Source organism: Rhipicephalus sanguineus, chromosome 3 (assembly GCF_013339695.2).
Source record: "Rhipicephalus sanguineus isolate Rsan-2018 chromosome 3, BIME_Rsan_1.4, whole genome shotgun sequence".
In the NCBI taxonomy this organism is placed as follows: Eukaryota; Metazoa; Arthropoda; class Arachnida; order Ixodida; family Ixodidae; genus Rhipicephalus; species Rhipicephalus sanguineus.
The window spans coordinates 213,325,654-213,342,952 of record NC_051178.1 but is presented as its reverse complement, the minus strand read 5'-3'; the positions used below and the strand labels follow the sequence as shown (position 1 = coordinate 213,342,952).

At 45.0% G+C, this 17,299-nt stretch overlaps 1 protein-coding gene across 1 annotated transcript in view; it reads left to right on the top strand.

The window, feature by feature from the left end:
- Positions 1-243: 243 nt before the first annotated feature.
- The window catches only part of LOC119386298 (uncharacterized), a 76,909-nt gene continuing 59,853 nt past the window's right edge, over positions 244-17,299 (top strand). The window contains exons 1-6 of the mRNA XM_037653625.2: positions 244-377; positions 10,400-10,544; positions 10,690-11,533; positions 11,756-11,834; positions 11,894-12,033; positions 12,284-12,533. Coding sequence (XP_037509553.2) covers positions 319-377; positions 10,400-10,544; positions 10,690-11,533; positions 11,756-11,834; positions 11,894-12,033; positions 12,284-12,533 — 1,517 coding nt within the window. The 5' untranslated portion in view covers positions 244-318. The remainder of the gene's footprint in view (positions 378-10,399; positions 10,545-10,689; positions 11,534-11,755; positions 11,835-11,893; positions 12,034-12,283; positions 12,534-17,299) is intronic.

The window sequence follows — 17,299 nt, the reverse complement described above, 5'->3', positions numbered from 1 at the left end:
TGAACTGCAATAGCGCGAGCATAGATAGCGCTGCAAATAGCATCATCATCATCATACGACACAGAGGTCAGTAGTGTACTATAGTGCTACTCAGTGCCCTGCTTGCAGTTCTTTTTTTTTCCTTTTTTTTTTCGACCTCTGTGGCGATATCTGGACCTTGAAAGTTTTTGGGCTCTGGCTCCCTCTTTTTAATTGTAAGAAACTCTATACTCTATTTCGTGCCTCCTAGGACACCATTTTTGTTATGTTAGCAACGGTTACCATGGAGACAGACGCTGCACATGTGGACAGCATAGTGTGTGCTTACGGAAACGTTACATGGCGCTTTCTGCGCTCGAGAAGATATACTCCAGTCGTATTAAAGCTATCGACGAAAGGTACGTACCCCTTTTGGCACAAATGTTCACAAGGCGTAAAATGAAGGGGTGACACGCGATTTACAAAACCGTCACCATTCCTCTCATTTGGAAAGCAGGTTTCACTACAGTGCTTCTGCGCAAGCGGCAAAGCCATCTTCATTGTACAAGTAGGTTTCACTACAGTGCTTATGTGCAAGCGGCAACGCCATCCTTGTTGTAATGTGCAATATACAGAACAAGGCGCCCTCCCCTCATTGATACCGTACTGGTGGTAAATATTCGAGTGAGCTGGGAAAATGCTAACATCATATTAATACGCAAGAACGGAGATGTAAAAAAAAAATGGCAGCGTATCTGCGTGCTTCGCTATATCTTCTGCCGGCCGTACTACATGAGTCCTGGTCTCATCCGCGCCCACCCGTGATGCTATTCTCGTACCAATTTTTCATCAAGCGGCCATTTATATTTTGCCTTGCCTCAGACAGCGCCTGCTCTATGATGAATCGGCCGCATCTGGCTGGCATTGATAAAATAGAGGAGACGCTGCGTGAGATATATGGACGCCATCTCAGTGGCGTCGGGAAACATGAGCTTGTGCAGAACCCAGGGCCACTGCCAGGTGGCAGCAGCATATCGTCGGCAGAGGGCTTTTGCGTGCATAGCGTCGCATTTTCAGCGCAGCCTAAGAAACACTAATAATAATAATAATAATAATAATAATAATAATAATAATAATAATAATAATAATAATAATAATAATAATAATAATTATTATTATTATTATTATTATTATTATTATTATTATTATTGTTATTATTATTATTATTATTATTATTATTATTATTATTATTATTATTATTATTATTATTATTATTATCATTATTATTATTATTATTGATGTTGCGCCTCAGATATGCGTAATATTTGCTTTTTGATCGACAATGTTCACAAGTATGAACGCAGCTACCAGTTCAAGATGGCTGGTTGTTCAGCAAGCGCTTAGTTAAAGGGACACTTAAGGCAAATAACAATTTATGTCAGAGTGAAAGCTCAATGTATGACAACTTCTAAAACGGCAATATTGTCAACAGCAGTGCCCTACTTACCGAGAAATTAAGCTAAAATATCATATGATGAGCGCCACGAGTGGGACATTTTCGAAGTGATCCCGATGACGTATGAGAGTCTGCCTACAATAAATCACTAGTAATCAAACTAGCCGCAATAAAAAAACAACCTTCCGTGCATCAAAAGACGTAATAAAATGCTGTTTGTTCGTTTCCGTTTGGTTCATGGAAAAAAGAACCTCTGTGGCATTGCCACGGGGAACGGCGCGTGTGGTTCAAAGGTTCCGTTTTCACCGAACTGCGCTTCGCCCGGCGCCCTGCTTCGCTCACGCGGTCGCGTCTCAGTGGTAGTTTCGGGATCGCGTACTGCCGCGTGTGTTTTGCGCGCTCGTGAAAGTCGCTCTGACAGAAAGTTCGACAAAATGCCGCATGCAACGACGCCGGCACTACGAGCCCTCAGCAGCATACCGCGTTCATCGGGGCTCAAGTCGCTGAATTGGAGCGCAGCGTCGCGAGCCAATGTCTCGTCAAGTTCTCCGTCCACATCCATTGCGCCGATTGCGGCAAGCTTCGATGGCTTCGATGGCCGTTGCTGCTGCTGTGGGTCCTGCTACTTTCGCTCTGCTGCTACTAGTGTCGGCGGTCGCGCAGTAAAGGCGGGCAACGTTGGGCACGGCAGCAGTGACGTATGAAACTCTGATTTCAGGCGGGTGATTTGAAGTGCGCTAACGCGATGCGGACCACTAAAACTTGATTTTATTTCAAAATAAGCAATTCCTTGGCATAAATGTAGCACTACGGGGTTTCTGGACCGCTATTTCAACAATCAACGTTGACTTAATATTTGCCTTTAGTGTCCCTTTAAGTTAAACTTTGGCCGGGATGGCTGAATCGTGTGACAGACAGAAAGACAGACAGACTAAGATTTCTGCGTTTAAAGGGACCGACAACTGGCCAGAACATGTAATTAGATCAAATGAAAAGACAGTAAAATATAGTGACACATTCCAGCATGCTTTTCGCGTTGTGAGTAGGATTTATATTAAATGCGAAGCATTTCTTTGCGAACCTCTGGCACTTTGAGCATTTCTATCTACGTATCTATCTATCTAGCCGCCTACGTCTGGGTGCTCTCATGATCGCCTCCTTAACTTGGTGTAGACCAAAATTTCCATGGGAGGGTAAAAGGATTTGACGAATATGATTGCCGGGTCATGACATGAATAACGTTAAAATCCTGTCGCGTACGTCGTCAAACCCTTTCCACTAGACACGTGTGGGACATACCCGTTTACCACGGGCCCCTGTGTACGGGAATGCGCCACAGGTGATTGACAGTTTATATCTACCCAGGAACGGCGAGAACAGACATTGGTAACTTAAATGCTAGAGCGTTAAGGAAAACCAACATCGGCAGCGTTGACGCAACGAATGGAAAGAATGAAAATTAGGATCCCAGCAGGAATCGAACCCAAGCGTTCTGCGTGGCAATCAGGTATTCTACCACTGAGGCACGCCAGGTCTATAAACTGGTTTGGAAAAACAGCCTACGCAGGCGTAATATCGCTGCAACGTCAATTGTGGTTGTGAAGCTGGCCATCTAATTTTACAAGAAAGCAATAAACACATGATCGATACTCCTACGATGTGTACTCCTACGATACAGGCATCATATCAGATTAACGTCTGTAGTTCCAGTGTTGGCTTCGCTTTTATAGCAGTCTAATAAACATTACGTTTGTATTCCTATGATTCAGAAAGCTATATTGAAGCATTGCTCGACCCCGCGGAGGAATAAATTAACGAAAGTTACGTACGATATTCATCGCACCGTAAAGTGCACTTAGTCCGCAAGAACGACGCAGTGTCCTCTTCATTTCTTACGAGGCTGGGTGATGGACTCATGCTGACCGAGGATGATGCCAGATTGATTGACAGCCGCTTTGTAGACTAGGCTACGTAGGCCACATACGCCCAGGTAGTCTACGAATACGACAAACGCCATCCACTGATGTTGGTCTACGTGGCATTATCCACGCCTACCAGCGTCGACGGCCTAAACCTCACCAACGCGAAGGGTGGCTTCAGGTTCCGACATGTCGCCTGCTCTAGTGACAGACAATTTGTCGACGAAATGACCGAGGCATCCTCGAATTCCAACAGCTCTACTATACCACATACTTCCCTACACATGGACCCTTCGTCACCACGATCACGACCAGATCCTATAACAAGTCATGACAAGCTTCTGGTGCTCACTGATCACTGTGATGATGCCCTTGTTCAAGAACTGTCAAGAACTCCTTGCACACATACAGACGGTTTCGTGAAACGTGCGTGTATCAGCTTACCGCTTCTGATGTTGGTAATACCCACGTTGCCATTGGCAGCGTTACCCAATCGTAAACAACTGGTTATATAACGCATATGCGGCTCTTCAACACATGTGTGTGCGTATAAAATTTATACAAATCTTTAGCGTCATCTTGGAACGTGTCGCTCAGTGAAACAAAAATTACGCCACAGTTACCTTCCCGCCGCATGCTTTGCATAACATCGACTCCCACGGTACGTGGGATCTGCCGAATTTTTTTTTTTATCGCGTTTAAAGGAACAAAAACCGGTATGTCGCGCAGCCCAGTGGAAGAGCTTTGAAGCTGGATTATGGAGTCGATCACTTTGCTGTACGTCGTCACGTAGTCTGATGCTGTCATGCGCGCTATAATTATTAGTCCTCAAAATTAGAGTACGTATATATTATTATCTATTCCCGCTCTATTTTGTGCTGCTTATGTGGAAAAGGGAGTTGCACGGTGAAAAGCGCGGCGCTGCCTTCGCGGCAGCCAGTGGGCCGTGCCCCATGCGAGCCGCGGCGCATGCGCGCGGAGTGCATGCATACGCAGTAAACCGCTACGCTCGAACACGAACCGCTCTGGCGCTCACTGTTTCCGGCATGTGTACTGTAGGCATGTGTTAATGGGCCTTTTTCAGGAGGGTAGTCTGCGCATGCGCGGCGGCGGTGACGACACGCGCGCCATGTTTTTTGAGGGTCACAGCGTGGCGATGGATGGATGGATGCTATGAGCGTCCCCTTTGTAACGGGGCGGTGACATGTCTGCCACCAGGCTCGAAGAAAAAAAAAAAAAGAAAGAAAGCTTCCTTGTTTCATGTTGGCCTAATACCTTATCTACATTGATTAAATCTATGTTATTATACCAAAAAAATATAAATTCACGGTCTATCTCTCTGCCTCTTAAGGCAGAATGACCTTATTTTTCCCCCATTATTTATTTTTGTTCTTTATCTCTACTTTTCTGCCACCAATACTCTAACCATCTCTTACTTATTTCTATCGCGGACGTGTTCAGCTTTCCATTGTTGTCCCTAAAACCCAAGGCTTCATGTAGACTCGTGCCCACACGTATACCTGGGTGAATATCGCCACATTCAATCAGTACATGTTCCATCGTTTCCTTAGTTCCCCCACAGCATGTACATTGTTCTTCTTCGTTACTGAATCTCGCTTTATAACTACGCGTTCTAAGGCAGCCCGACCTTGCTTCAAACAGTAAAGCGCTTCCCCTTGAATTATCATAAAACCTTTCCCTCCTTATTTCGTTTTTTCCCTTTCGGTAGTTACTCAGAGCCGGCTTCTTTTCCATCGCTGCCATCCAATAAGTCCTCTCCGCCTCTCTGACCTTCCGCTTAATGCTCCTTGTTGCCATATCGCCCGCACTGCTAGCCGTATATTTACTGGCGAGCCTCCTAGTTCTTTTTCTCCACTGCGTGTCAACGCTTTTTCTATACAAATACCTGAAAACCTTCTCTGCCCATCTACTCTTCTTCATTTTCCTCGGCCTCTCTTCGAATCTCATTTTGCTCTGAGCTTCCCTCACTTCAAAGCCTGTCCATCCCATATCACCCTTTACAGCCTCATTTGTCGTCTTCCCGTGAGCGCCCAACGCGAGGCGGCCCACCGTCCTTTGATTTACATCCATTCCTGATTGTACCTCTGACTTCATGCACACTACTGAGTTCCCAAATGTAAGCCCCGGGACCATCACACCCTTCCACAGCCCTCGAAGCACCTCGTACCTATTGTACCCCCATAAAGCTCTGTGCTTCATAATTGCAGCATTCCTCTTTCCCTTTGCTACCGATGCTTTCTCTTGTACCTCCATATATCTATCCCCCTCATTTACCCATACTCCGAGGTACTTGTACTCGCTTACCCTCGGTATTTTTTTGGCCCTTTATAAAGACCGCATGGCCTTCGTGATCATTGAATACCATCAATCCACATTTTGTTGCACTAAATCCTAGTCCTAGAGCCTCACATTCCCTTCCGCATATATCTGCCAGTCGCTGTATATCATCTTGACTGTCCGCAAATAAGACAATATCATCAGCATAAAATAGACCTGGAAGCTTCTGCTCAACCATCGTGCCGACCTGTTTGTGTGACAAATTAAATCCAATGTTGCTACCTTCTAGCGCTTTTTCCATCCTCACCATGTACAGCATGAATAACCACGGGGACAAAGGACATCCCTGTCTCAGCCCCTTTTTTAATTTCAACGCTGTCCTTGCTACTTATTCCTTCCCATTCTATACAAACTGTATTTTCTCGGTATATTTCCCTCAAAAGCTGTATACAGTCGTCACCTATGCCCACTTCTTTCAGTATATCCCACAAAATTTCCTGATTAACGTTGTCATACGCCCCGGTAATATCTAGATAAGCTACGTATAAGGGCCTGTTTTCTATTTTCGATATTTCTATACCCTGGGTAAGAACAAACAGATTATCGTCTAACCGCCTGTCGATTCGAAATCCATTCTGAAGTTCTCCCAAAATATCATTTTGTTCTACCCACGCTTCTATTTTTAATTTTACTGCCTGCATCGCCAACCTGTATAGCACCGATGTAATGGTTAGCGGTCTATACGAGCGAATGTTATCCTTTTCTCCCCTGCCTTTATAGATTAAGTTCATTCTACTTTTTCGCCAACTGTCTGGTATTTCCCTCTCCTGTAAGCACTTTTCTACGGCTTTCAGCAGTGCTTCTTTAGTGTTATGTCCGAGTTCGTTAATGAGGCTGACGGGAACCCCATCTAAGCCCGGTGTAGTGCGCTTAGGAATTTTTCCTTCGGCTTTCTTCCAATTGAAATTCTCTAGTACTACATCTTCGTCGGTTGCACTCCTTTGCGTACTTTTACTCACCGGGGGAATCCCCTGGGCGACCTTTTTAAACGAATCGGCTGTTATCTTTCGGATGTAACCTAGCGCTTCATACCCTTCCAATTGATTTCCTCCTTCATCTACCATATGTTGTTGCATTGTGACAGACTTCCCACCCAGCGCTTTTAGGTGGCTCCAAAATATCCTAGGCACGGCCTTCTTCTTTTCGCGAATCTCTGTCATCCAGCGTTCACTTTCACCTTTAATTTTTGCCTCGACTAATTTCTGCACAATGGATTTTTGCTCTAAATATATTTCCCATATTTGGTTGACTTCGTTCTGTGGCCGCTTCTCCTTTTTTTTGCTTGTCTGTGCTCCCGTGATGCCTCACGTCGCTTCTCGATCGCCTCCCGGATTTCTTTGTTCCACCAACTTTTTGGCTTTCTCTTTCCTTTCCAACAAATAGTTTTCTTCTCTTTTTCCATTTCTCTTGTGATTATATGTAGCAGCTCACTATACTTCCAGTCTTTACCTGGTAGTTCGTCTACTTTTTCCTCGACTCTTGCTCACAGCTATGAAGCAAGCGCCCCTGGTGGGATTTTTGGCGAGAACTATTTACTTGTTTATTATTTACTTGTTTGTGGAGGCATTGTTTCTACCGATTCGCTACTACAGGAAAATCTTCAGACGTGTAATGTAAGTATAGCAGTTACCTGTCTGTTAATTTATCTGTAATATTCCAGAGAAGCGAAACGAGCTGCACCAGAGTGCTGCGCGTGCGCCCTTGCTGCCTTCGAGAGTGGAAATTTCCATGCTGCAGGCGGAACGAAAGAATTTTCCGAAAGAGGACAAACGCCCACGAACACGCCCGTGGGAGGCGCGATGATCAGTTGGTAAAAAGATAGCGCGACAATCACGCTGACGTCGGTGCACTGTCAAAATGTTGACTGAGTGGCGGCGCTGACTCGTTCACACGCGGTGTTCCTTTGAAAACCGCCGCAAACGCCGCGCATGCGTTTTTGACGCCATTCTCGTTCTTGTAGCCGTTTTTATCAACGCTGCTATCGCGTGCTCCGCACTGTCTTCCTGTCATGACCACCGTAATGCAAGCTCGGAGCAAACTCGTGTGCCCGAGAAGCTCGGGCCATCCTGCATAGCACCCCAGGGGAGAGGTTCTTCGCAGTACTGGCAGTACGTTCCACATGGGTTTCTTTTGCGCATGCGTGGCCGTCGCCTAGCAACGGAGACACGCGCCTTGATGTTCCCTGGCGCGGCCGAGCACAGGCATTTCGGGCGTGTGGTAGTGCGGTAGTACCTACGGTCCCTAGGATATACTGAGCGTAGTGATAGTGCCGCTTGGCCGCTGCGACTACGCTCAGCACTTGTTGAGAGCAGATCCCGTGCCACTTTTCCTGCGGCGCGGGGCACTGTGGAGCCTGCAGTGGCGACAGCACCTGAAGAAGATGTAAGGCACCTGCGGGACTTATTAGTAGCGACTGACATTTGCGTGCGGTAGATATTGCCGTACTTATGGCGTTTACCGTACGGAGGTGCTAAGATGCCCCAATGAAATGGCCTGTACTGATGTACAATAAAAACTCAGGGTACCCTTATGCGCATTTGCCTGAGACGACTGGAAGGTCAAAGCCATCAAGATGATGTTCTAGATGAGTTACCAACCCGTTCAAACGCTCACGTTAATAGGCCTAGTTGCTGCATAACTTCGCAGGTAAGAACTTTAACACAAACGAGGACGAATTACGAAGAGATATATGAGACGAGCCCTGGCGCAGTGCGCGTGTTCTGTGTCGGATGGAATGGAGCAGCACAAGCACAGACCCTTAATAGGGAGTTTTAGTGCCGCGGCCCCAAAGCGGCTTGGGTACGTAAGCCCTTGCGTTCCTTTGTATTCTCCATGGATGCGGCTGGGAGTACAAAGGAACGCAAGTGCGTGCGTACGCGGGTCGCTTGGGGGCCCCGGCACTAAAACTCTAAGCTATAGATGCATGGGTCGCGAGCCGCTGCGGATGCCTGCGTGCAGCGCATATAATCATAGGCGTCCGGAGGGGGGTGCAAGGGGGGCAGCTGCCCCCCCCCCCCCTGGAATTCCGGATAATATTTTTCTATGCAGTAGCAATAAGCTACACAGCTTGATTAGCACACTCAGGTCCCGCATATCCGTGTGAAATTACCTTTCGCCTTGCCAGTCAACTTTGCATGTTTCACTATTGACTAATCTTGCCAGTCATGTCACGGAGTGAAAGAAAGGCTGCCAGTGCTGGATGCTCCCCGCACGGATGCACCCCCCTGCGAAAAGTTCTGCGGACGCCCTTGCATATAATCGCCCATCGTAGCAGCTGCACGCCCAATACTTCTTTCAAATGTGCCCGCGTGGGAGCCTTCGTCCCTTTTCCTATTCTTCTAAGCTTGATTTCGGCTGTTGTAGAGCGACATTCTTAGTTGGGTCCTCATAGCCGTCGGCGTGCGGCGTCTGCTAGCGCGCGCTGCCCATATTTTCCAAGGCCAGGCGTTTGCGTGAGGCGCGTGCCAGTAGAGTCGAAAAAATAGGGAAATATCTAGGGACTTTAGGTGCCAGCGCGCGCTGCCTATGGTTGCCAGGCGTGACCACGCATGCGCAAAGGAGACCCATGTGGAACGTACTGCAAAGAACCTCTCCCGGGGGCCAGCCTGCGTGGGTTGACATGCAAGGCTTGGGAGAAGACGTGTGTTGGTCGAATATGGGACACTGTGTGTGGAACGCTCTGCGGCCGACTCATAGATTCTGCATCTAGTTTTCCGGGCACAAGTTCGCCCGTAATAGACAAGTTTTAAAGCACAGCTCAGGCGCCCGTTCCGCACGTTGAGCGTCGTCGGCGTAGTCAGGGCCGTAACTAAGGGGGGGGGGGGGGGGGGGTGTTGAGGGGATTCTGACACTCCCCGAAATTTTTTCATGCTTTAACTTTTCGGGTGGCACTAAAATACTTTCACGCCTTCACAGCGACCAGTAGTTTAACAATGTGCTAGATTGGGCTGGTTGGTGCTGCAATATATATGGTAAAGGGAGAATAAAAACAGCGCTAAACACGTACGGGACGATGAAGAGGACACATACACGGCGCTGACACATCAGCGCCGTGTATGTGTCCTCTTCTCGTGCTTAGCGCTGTTTTTATTCTTCGTTGACCAGTATATAGTTGCCAAAGTTAGCCGTTCTATACAAAACACCCCCCGAAAAAAATTCCTGGGTACGACCTTGGGCGTAGTCGTAATCGGCATGGCGAACGAGGACGCGAAATAGAGCAAACGCGGAGGATGAAGGACGGCGATAGCGAGGAGAGTGCGAGGAGGAAGGAACGAAAGTGGCGAGACGACAGGTTCCGCGGCGCCACAGTAGTGCGCCGTAGTGCGGTCGCCGATGACGTCATCACTAAGGTATGCGTCGAGGGCGTCCACCGATACCATAGATGGAAATAAGGTGCTGCATGAACGGAGGCCTGTTTGTGGCGGCTGTTGTGGAACGCGCCCACACGCTCCCTTCCGCGGTCTCCCGGTTAGCGAGGCAGTCGTGCCTGAACTTATCGCAAAATCAAAACACCTGAACAGCTAAACTAAGAATTCGCATTAGGCAGTGTCTACATTTCTTCCACACTCAAGTTTAGATGACATTTTTATGTTTCGAATATATATATATATATATATATATATATATATATATATATATATATATATATATATATATATATATATGATCTCATGCTCACATTATTACTGACTAATAAGTTTTTCTGCAGGATTGAAGAAACTTTGGAAGAGATTGACAGATATCTGAAGAATGGAAATCAAAAAGACTTGACAACACACAGAAAAAGGTCGCTTCATAGCGTGGAAAATATTTCGGCAAAACACAATGCAATCAGAGAATGCCTGCAAAAAATGGTAAGTGCTCCTATGAGATATTTAATTTCCAATACTTTCATCATTCTTTATATTGGTGAAAATGAAATTAAAAACAGTGTATCGCCAGCTATTTGAAGAACTTTGCGAGAATGTCAACTGAGCTGCACTGGCACCATTTTTTCAGCTGCACTTGTGTCACGAGCAGCCAGATTCAACAGAAGCCATTTTCAGCATCCTCAAGAAGATGATCCAGCATTCATTGCCCTTCAAAGCAGTTTGCGATTGTGGTATATGCACCGACTGCTTGGAAGATGCCTGTGATAATACCTGCAAGAAGCAGCATGCATGCACAGCCAGTGCAAACCCATCAGAATTTCAGCCAAGTGAGGATGTCAAGTCTCTGTGGTGCAGCACATGTTACCATATACAAGCCTACGTAACTCGTCGCCTTATTGGCGACCATGAGCTGCTTTCCCCAAAGCAAGGTCTTGTTTGTAACACCAACTGGGAGAGCTACTTTGAAATGCTGCGGCTTCTGTTTGTTTCTGGCCAGGTGCAGCGCATCCAGCAGTGGGTACGTTCGGAGCAGCTGCGACGTGCCAGCTGTCTTTGCAAGCCCACAGTTTCAAGATGTTGTGTCAGCTGCCTCATGCAGTGGTGTTTGCAGAGTTTGACAAAAGATGTAGCCATGAGGCCTTCCTTGGGTATGACATGGCACGATCTCAGTGACGGCTACACCTCCAGTGTACGTGCTAATGTAATGCTGCACCTCCAGGAAATGCGCAGCCACTGGCAGAGAAGAAATCATATCAAAGATGTCTCACTCTTCCTACCGTGCCTTCTGAACCCAAATTCTTGCTGGGCGCACAAACACAGCAAGCACAGTCAGTATGCAGGTGTGGGATCGCAGAAAAGCGAAAGCTACAGTGACTGGACGGATCATTGGATTGTGGTGGCAATTGTCAACCTCATCAGCGAGCTGCATTGGTTTGAGCAGCAACTGAGTGGAATCAGCTGCAGAACATGGGGTAAGTCACCAAAATATGAGCATGTTTACCCGGGCACAATTAATTAACAGGGTCTGTTGCTTACTGGTAATGGTTGCTTTTCGAATGTCTAATACCTCCAAAGAAGAATGGGTTAATGACCCAGTGAACTAGTTCATGCCATAAAGAAGTACTGATCAGTACAAAAAAATTTAGCTGGTAACAAATCGACATATTAAAAACTGATCAATTTTGTATTTCCAGCTGTGCTGTCGAAAAGCCCACAGCAAACATCCACTGATGGCATGACAGCGTGGGATGAGCCTTGCATTTGGGACTGGCGGTGAGTACATTGTGGCCACAGCACCAGCACATCAGTTATCTGTGGTGTATTTTTTTCAGGCAGCTGTTGGCAAGCTCTGGTGTCCTCACAATGCTTCAGCAAAGTATACAAGACCTCATCCAAATAAAGAGGCCTTTTCACCAAAATGACATTGAGGTGGCTGAACTAACTGGTGCAAAACTACAAGTGAGCACAAGTGGTAAGCATTGTGTGTTACAGTTCTTGCATGCAGTAGCTGTGAAACTGTGATCTATGTTTAGCCCTTGAGGCATGGTTTCATGAAGCCAATGTTGGGATATCACTAATGCCAAATACAATGAATTTAGCAACCAGAACACTAGTCTCTTTTTCATGGCAGTGCATCCCTTTTGGACTCATTTACCACACAATATGTATCCCTCCTTCTCAAGATTCAGTCACAAGAACCGTCGTGGTGTCCATGTTTGCAGCCTTCCATGCTGTTCACTATTTGGCCGCATATGAACCAGCTGTAAGTGCTTGCCAAGGAGCACTGGGACCCTTCCGTGCTTCATTCATACATGCTGTGCACGTTGCCATGGGCCAAGCTGTACAAGACCTGGAAGCCCGTTTTGAGCTCAGGAGCCACATGCCCCAGAGCCTGTACATCATGCTCAACACAGGCCGTTACTTGGACAATTCGCTGATGAACTTCGTCTCTGCACTTTCCGGAACAAATGAGTATGTGCAATCATTTTTGTGACGATCTAGTACAGTTACACTGTCGATGACTAGATAGAGTGTGATAGATACAGTGCTCTGTAAACATTTAAGACAAGATAATGGAGACCGAAGTTTTATGTCAGAGTGAATGTTCTGACATCCAGGTCCTCTTCTTTAAACTTTTGCTTCAGTCTGAAATATATCTTGATCAACTACTGCGGCTATGGCTTTAAGGCTGAATGATGCACACTGCTTTCTAGTTTAAGTAAATGCGACTACATTTGTTAGGAAGGAACTGAGATATGAGGTTAGTGCACAGGTTAAAAGTTGCAAGTCTACTTATCTTGTGTTTTAAACAACAATTTAAATCAGGCAAAAGTCAGTGAATGCAAATCAATCGATCCATTTCATTTACCACTTTAAAGAGTGGAGGGCATGAGAAGAAAAAGTTCCAGTGAGCTTGACTAGGCTTCCCAGTCTATTAAAACTCAGCAGCACGCACTGGCAGCATACATAGCCCGTGTACGTAAACATACGCAAAAGAACATACATTATGTATGCTTACAATCTTTAAAAGAACACAAGTGTAAACAATATAGTAAAAAAACCGGAAAGCAGTACATCAGAAACAACTTTTGAGATTCCAGGTACGAGAGAAAAGCATGAAGCTCCGACCTGCAATACTATAAATCAAAACAACTCCGTGCTCAAATATTTGATTCTCAACATTTGAGCTCCATATAATGCATGTGGTGTTCTCGTTTAGAATTTTTTAGCAAGTTGTAGAGGATACACAGGAGTGTATTTGGCTAACTCTGATATTTTTAAAGCACTGACACATTGTTTTTCATTTCATATTTGTATCAAAGAACTAGTACGATTTATAAATACTAAGAAGCTTTTGAATATCAGCAGTTTGGAAGAGTTCTGCAGAGGGATGATCCCTGGCCAAGTTGTAAATGACGTGTAAAGCTTTCTTTTGAGGAATTCAGATCTTTTCTAAGGCGGTATGCATTGTAGTTTTGCGAGTTGGCAATAATGCACTTGTGGCATAGAAAAAGATTTGAAAAGCATCAATTTTATATTAGCAGATAGAATGCAATTATTACAACATACAATACCAATAAAATCTGAGGCAGCTAAACACACGTTACTGGCATGCACATCCCAGAGCAAATTTTCTGTAACCCAAACGCCAAGAGTTTTGAAAGCTGGTACCATTTCTATGTTATTAGAGAAAGCTTCAGAGCATAGTCCACTTTTACTCTTATACGAAAAATAATCGCTTTCATTTTAGCCGCATTAAATTGTAAAGTACTTAACTCCGACACAAGCTCAACCATTAAACATTCGGCAGACCCCACGCCCCGTAGGAACCGGTTTCATGCGAAGCAGCTGGCCAGTGATTGTCTAGGCTGCATTTCTTGGCTTTGAGCCAAGCATTAGGAGGTGAATCGACGTGTTTTTGTAAGTGAAGTAGCTTTGAGCACATCGTGGGCTTACCAGGAATGTCGACTACACTGACACTTGAAGGGTAGCTTATGGTCTCACAACTTATGGTCAGAACTCACGTTAGAGCACAGACGTCAGTATTGTCGAAACAAAGTCCACTTTACGATGCGATGGTGTGAATATAATATGTCACTTTGATTGTCGTATTCCTCCGGAGTCGAGCAACGCTTGAATATAGCTTGCTGAATCATAAGAATACAAATGTAATGTTTATTAGACTGCCATAAAAGCAGACTCAACACTGGAACCACAATAGACGTTAACCCGACATGACGCCTGTATGATAGGAGTAAATATGTAATGTTTATTGCTTTGTTATAATATTAAATAGCCAGCACTGCAATCACAATTGACGTTGCACGGACATTACGCCTCATAGGGTGTTTTTTCCAAAGCAGCTTCAAGGCCTGGCGTGGCTCTGTGGTAGAATGCCTGACTGCCACGCAACATGCTTGCGGATCCTGATATTTATTCTTTACATTCGTTGGGTCAATGCCGCCGATGTCGGTTTTTCTTAATGCTCTCGCATTTAAATCACCAATGTCTGTTCTCGTCGTTCCTGGGTAGATATAAACTGTCAATCACCTGTGGCACATACCCGTACACTGCGAGCCGTGGTAAACGGGTATAGTATGCCACACGTGTCTGGAGGAAAGGGTTTGACGACGTACGTGACGGGATTTTCACATTATTCATGTCATGACCTAACAGTCACATTCATAATGCCAATTTTTGTCTACACCAAAAGAGGCGACCACGAGAGCAACCAGACGTAGGCGGCTAGATAGATACGTAGATAGAAACACTCAAAGTGCCAAAGGTTCGATTTAAAAGCATTTCATTAGGGTCATTCCACGCCAAACATCCCAGCCATTTTGGTGACCATCTCAAATGTGATGAAGAAAATTGTGCTGATTTCTTGCATTGAAAACAACAAATTGCTAGAATATTTCGGGGAGAAAAAGTTTTTTGGTCACGTGGGAGCCTTCTGAATTTCGCAGGATGTCGTCTGAGTGATATTTGTTCAAAAATTAATTCTGAGAGTATCGTTTCGTGTTTCAATGCCAAATTTCGTTTACATATTAAGCAAAAGCATCTTCTTGAGTAGTTTGAATCTCAGTTATATTACTGCAATTCTTCTGCCATATAACGCCTCCACAAGTTTTGTCAAAATGTTCTATGTTTGAATTTTTTCCCTTGTAATACTGTGCATTATCCCAGTAATAAATACTTACTCTATGGAAGCTATATTTCGCGATAAAAAATATTTTCAGACCATTAAAGTTAGCAAATCTTCTGAGAGAAAATCTCGAATTTGCGAAAATCTTCATTTTGGGTCATATTGAGACTCAATTAATTTACACCACGTGGTGCTCCAATTAAAAATCAGCTTTATAACTCAATCGAAAGCAAATAAATAGTTCTTGTATGGCAACTGTTATTATTACAATTTTTGTTTTAAGGAAGAAAATATTTTTAAAAGTTGCTTATTCACAGCTATCTTCCCATTTGTTCGTACGGCGGCTTCATCATTGAAGTTGCCCATTGCTGTTAATGGAGAAATTAAAAAGCTATTGTAAAGTGTAATGATAAAAGTTGCCATATACAAGAACTATTTATTTGCTTTCGATTGAGGTATAAAGCTGATTTTTAATTGAAGCACCACATGGTGTAAGTTGCGTCCCAATATGGCCCAAAATGAAGATTTTTCGCAAATTCGTGATTTTTTCTCGCAAGATTTGCATACTTTAGTGGTCTGAAAATATTTTTTATAGCGAAGTATACCTTCCGTAGAGTAAATATTGATTGCTGGGATATTCATACATAGCGCAGTACTACAAGGGAAAAAATGCAAACATAGAACATTTTGACAAAATTTGTGGAGGCATATATAGTAGAAAAATTGCAGTAATATAACTGAGATTCGAACATCTTAAAGGGACACTAAGGGCAAATAACAATTTGTCATAGTGAAAGCTCAATGTATGACAACGTCTAAAACGGCAATATTATCAACAGCAGTGCCCTACTTACCGAGAAATTAAGCTAAATGTATCACGATGAGCGCCACGAGCGGCCTATTTTGGAAATGATCCCGATGACGTGTGAGAGTTCGACTGGAATTGATCACTCGTAATCAAACTAGCAGCAATAAAAAAAGAACCTTCCGTGCATCAAGAGACGTAATAAAATGATGTTTGTTCATTTCTGTTTGATTCATGGAAAAAAGAACCTCTTTGGCGTTGCCATGGGGAACGGCGCGCATGGTTCAAAGGTTCCGTTTTCGCCGAACTGCGCTTCGCCCGGCGCCCTGCTTCGCTCACGCGGTCGTCTCAGTGGTAGTTTCGGGATCGCGTACTGCCGCGTGTGTTTTGCGCGCTCGTGAAAGTCGCTCTGACAGAAAGTTCGACAAAATGCCGCATGCATGTGATGTTGCCGGATGCCCGAATGGTGCACAACGCCAATACTGCAGCAAGGAAACCGATGTGTCTTTTCACTGGGTGCCGCGGAATGAACCCTCTCGCTGAATTGGAGCCCGGCGTCGCGAGCCAATGTCTCGTTGTCAAGTTCTCCGTCCACATCCATTGCGTCGATTGCGGCAAGCTTCGATCGCTTTGATAGCCGTTGTTGCTGCTGTGGGTCCCGCTACTTTCGCTCTGCTGCTACTGGTGTCGGCGGCCGCGCAGTAAAGGCGGGCAACGTTGGGCACGGCAGCAGTGGCGTATGAAAGTCCGATTTCAGGCGGGTGATTTGAAGAGCGCTAACGCGATGCGGACGACTAAAACGTGATTTTATTTCAAAATAAGCACTTCCTTGGCACAAAAGTAGCACTACGAGGTTTCTGGACCGCTATTTCAACAATCAACGTCGACTTAATATTTTTCAAAATTGGCTAGCGCGAAAATCGACAAGGACTAAGTAGGAACACTGATGTACAGGACAGGCGCGATAGGCGATAAAATGGCTGGTACATCAGTGTTCCTACTTAGTCCTTGTCGATTTTCGCGCTAGCCAATTTTGAAGATTATGAACCATCTAGCCCAACAACGTATACTCTTAAGACTTAATATTTGCCTTTAGTGTCCCTTTAAGAAGACACTTTTGCTTAATATGTAAACCAAATTTGGCATAGAAAAACGGAACGATACTCTCAGAATTAATTTTTGAACAGACATGACTCAGACGACATTCTGCGAAATTCGGAAGGCTCCCACGTGTCAAAAAATTTTTTCTCCCCTAAATATATTCTAGCAATTTGTTGTTCTCGATGC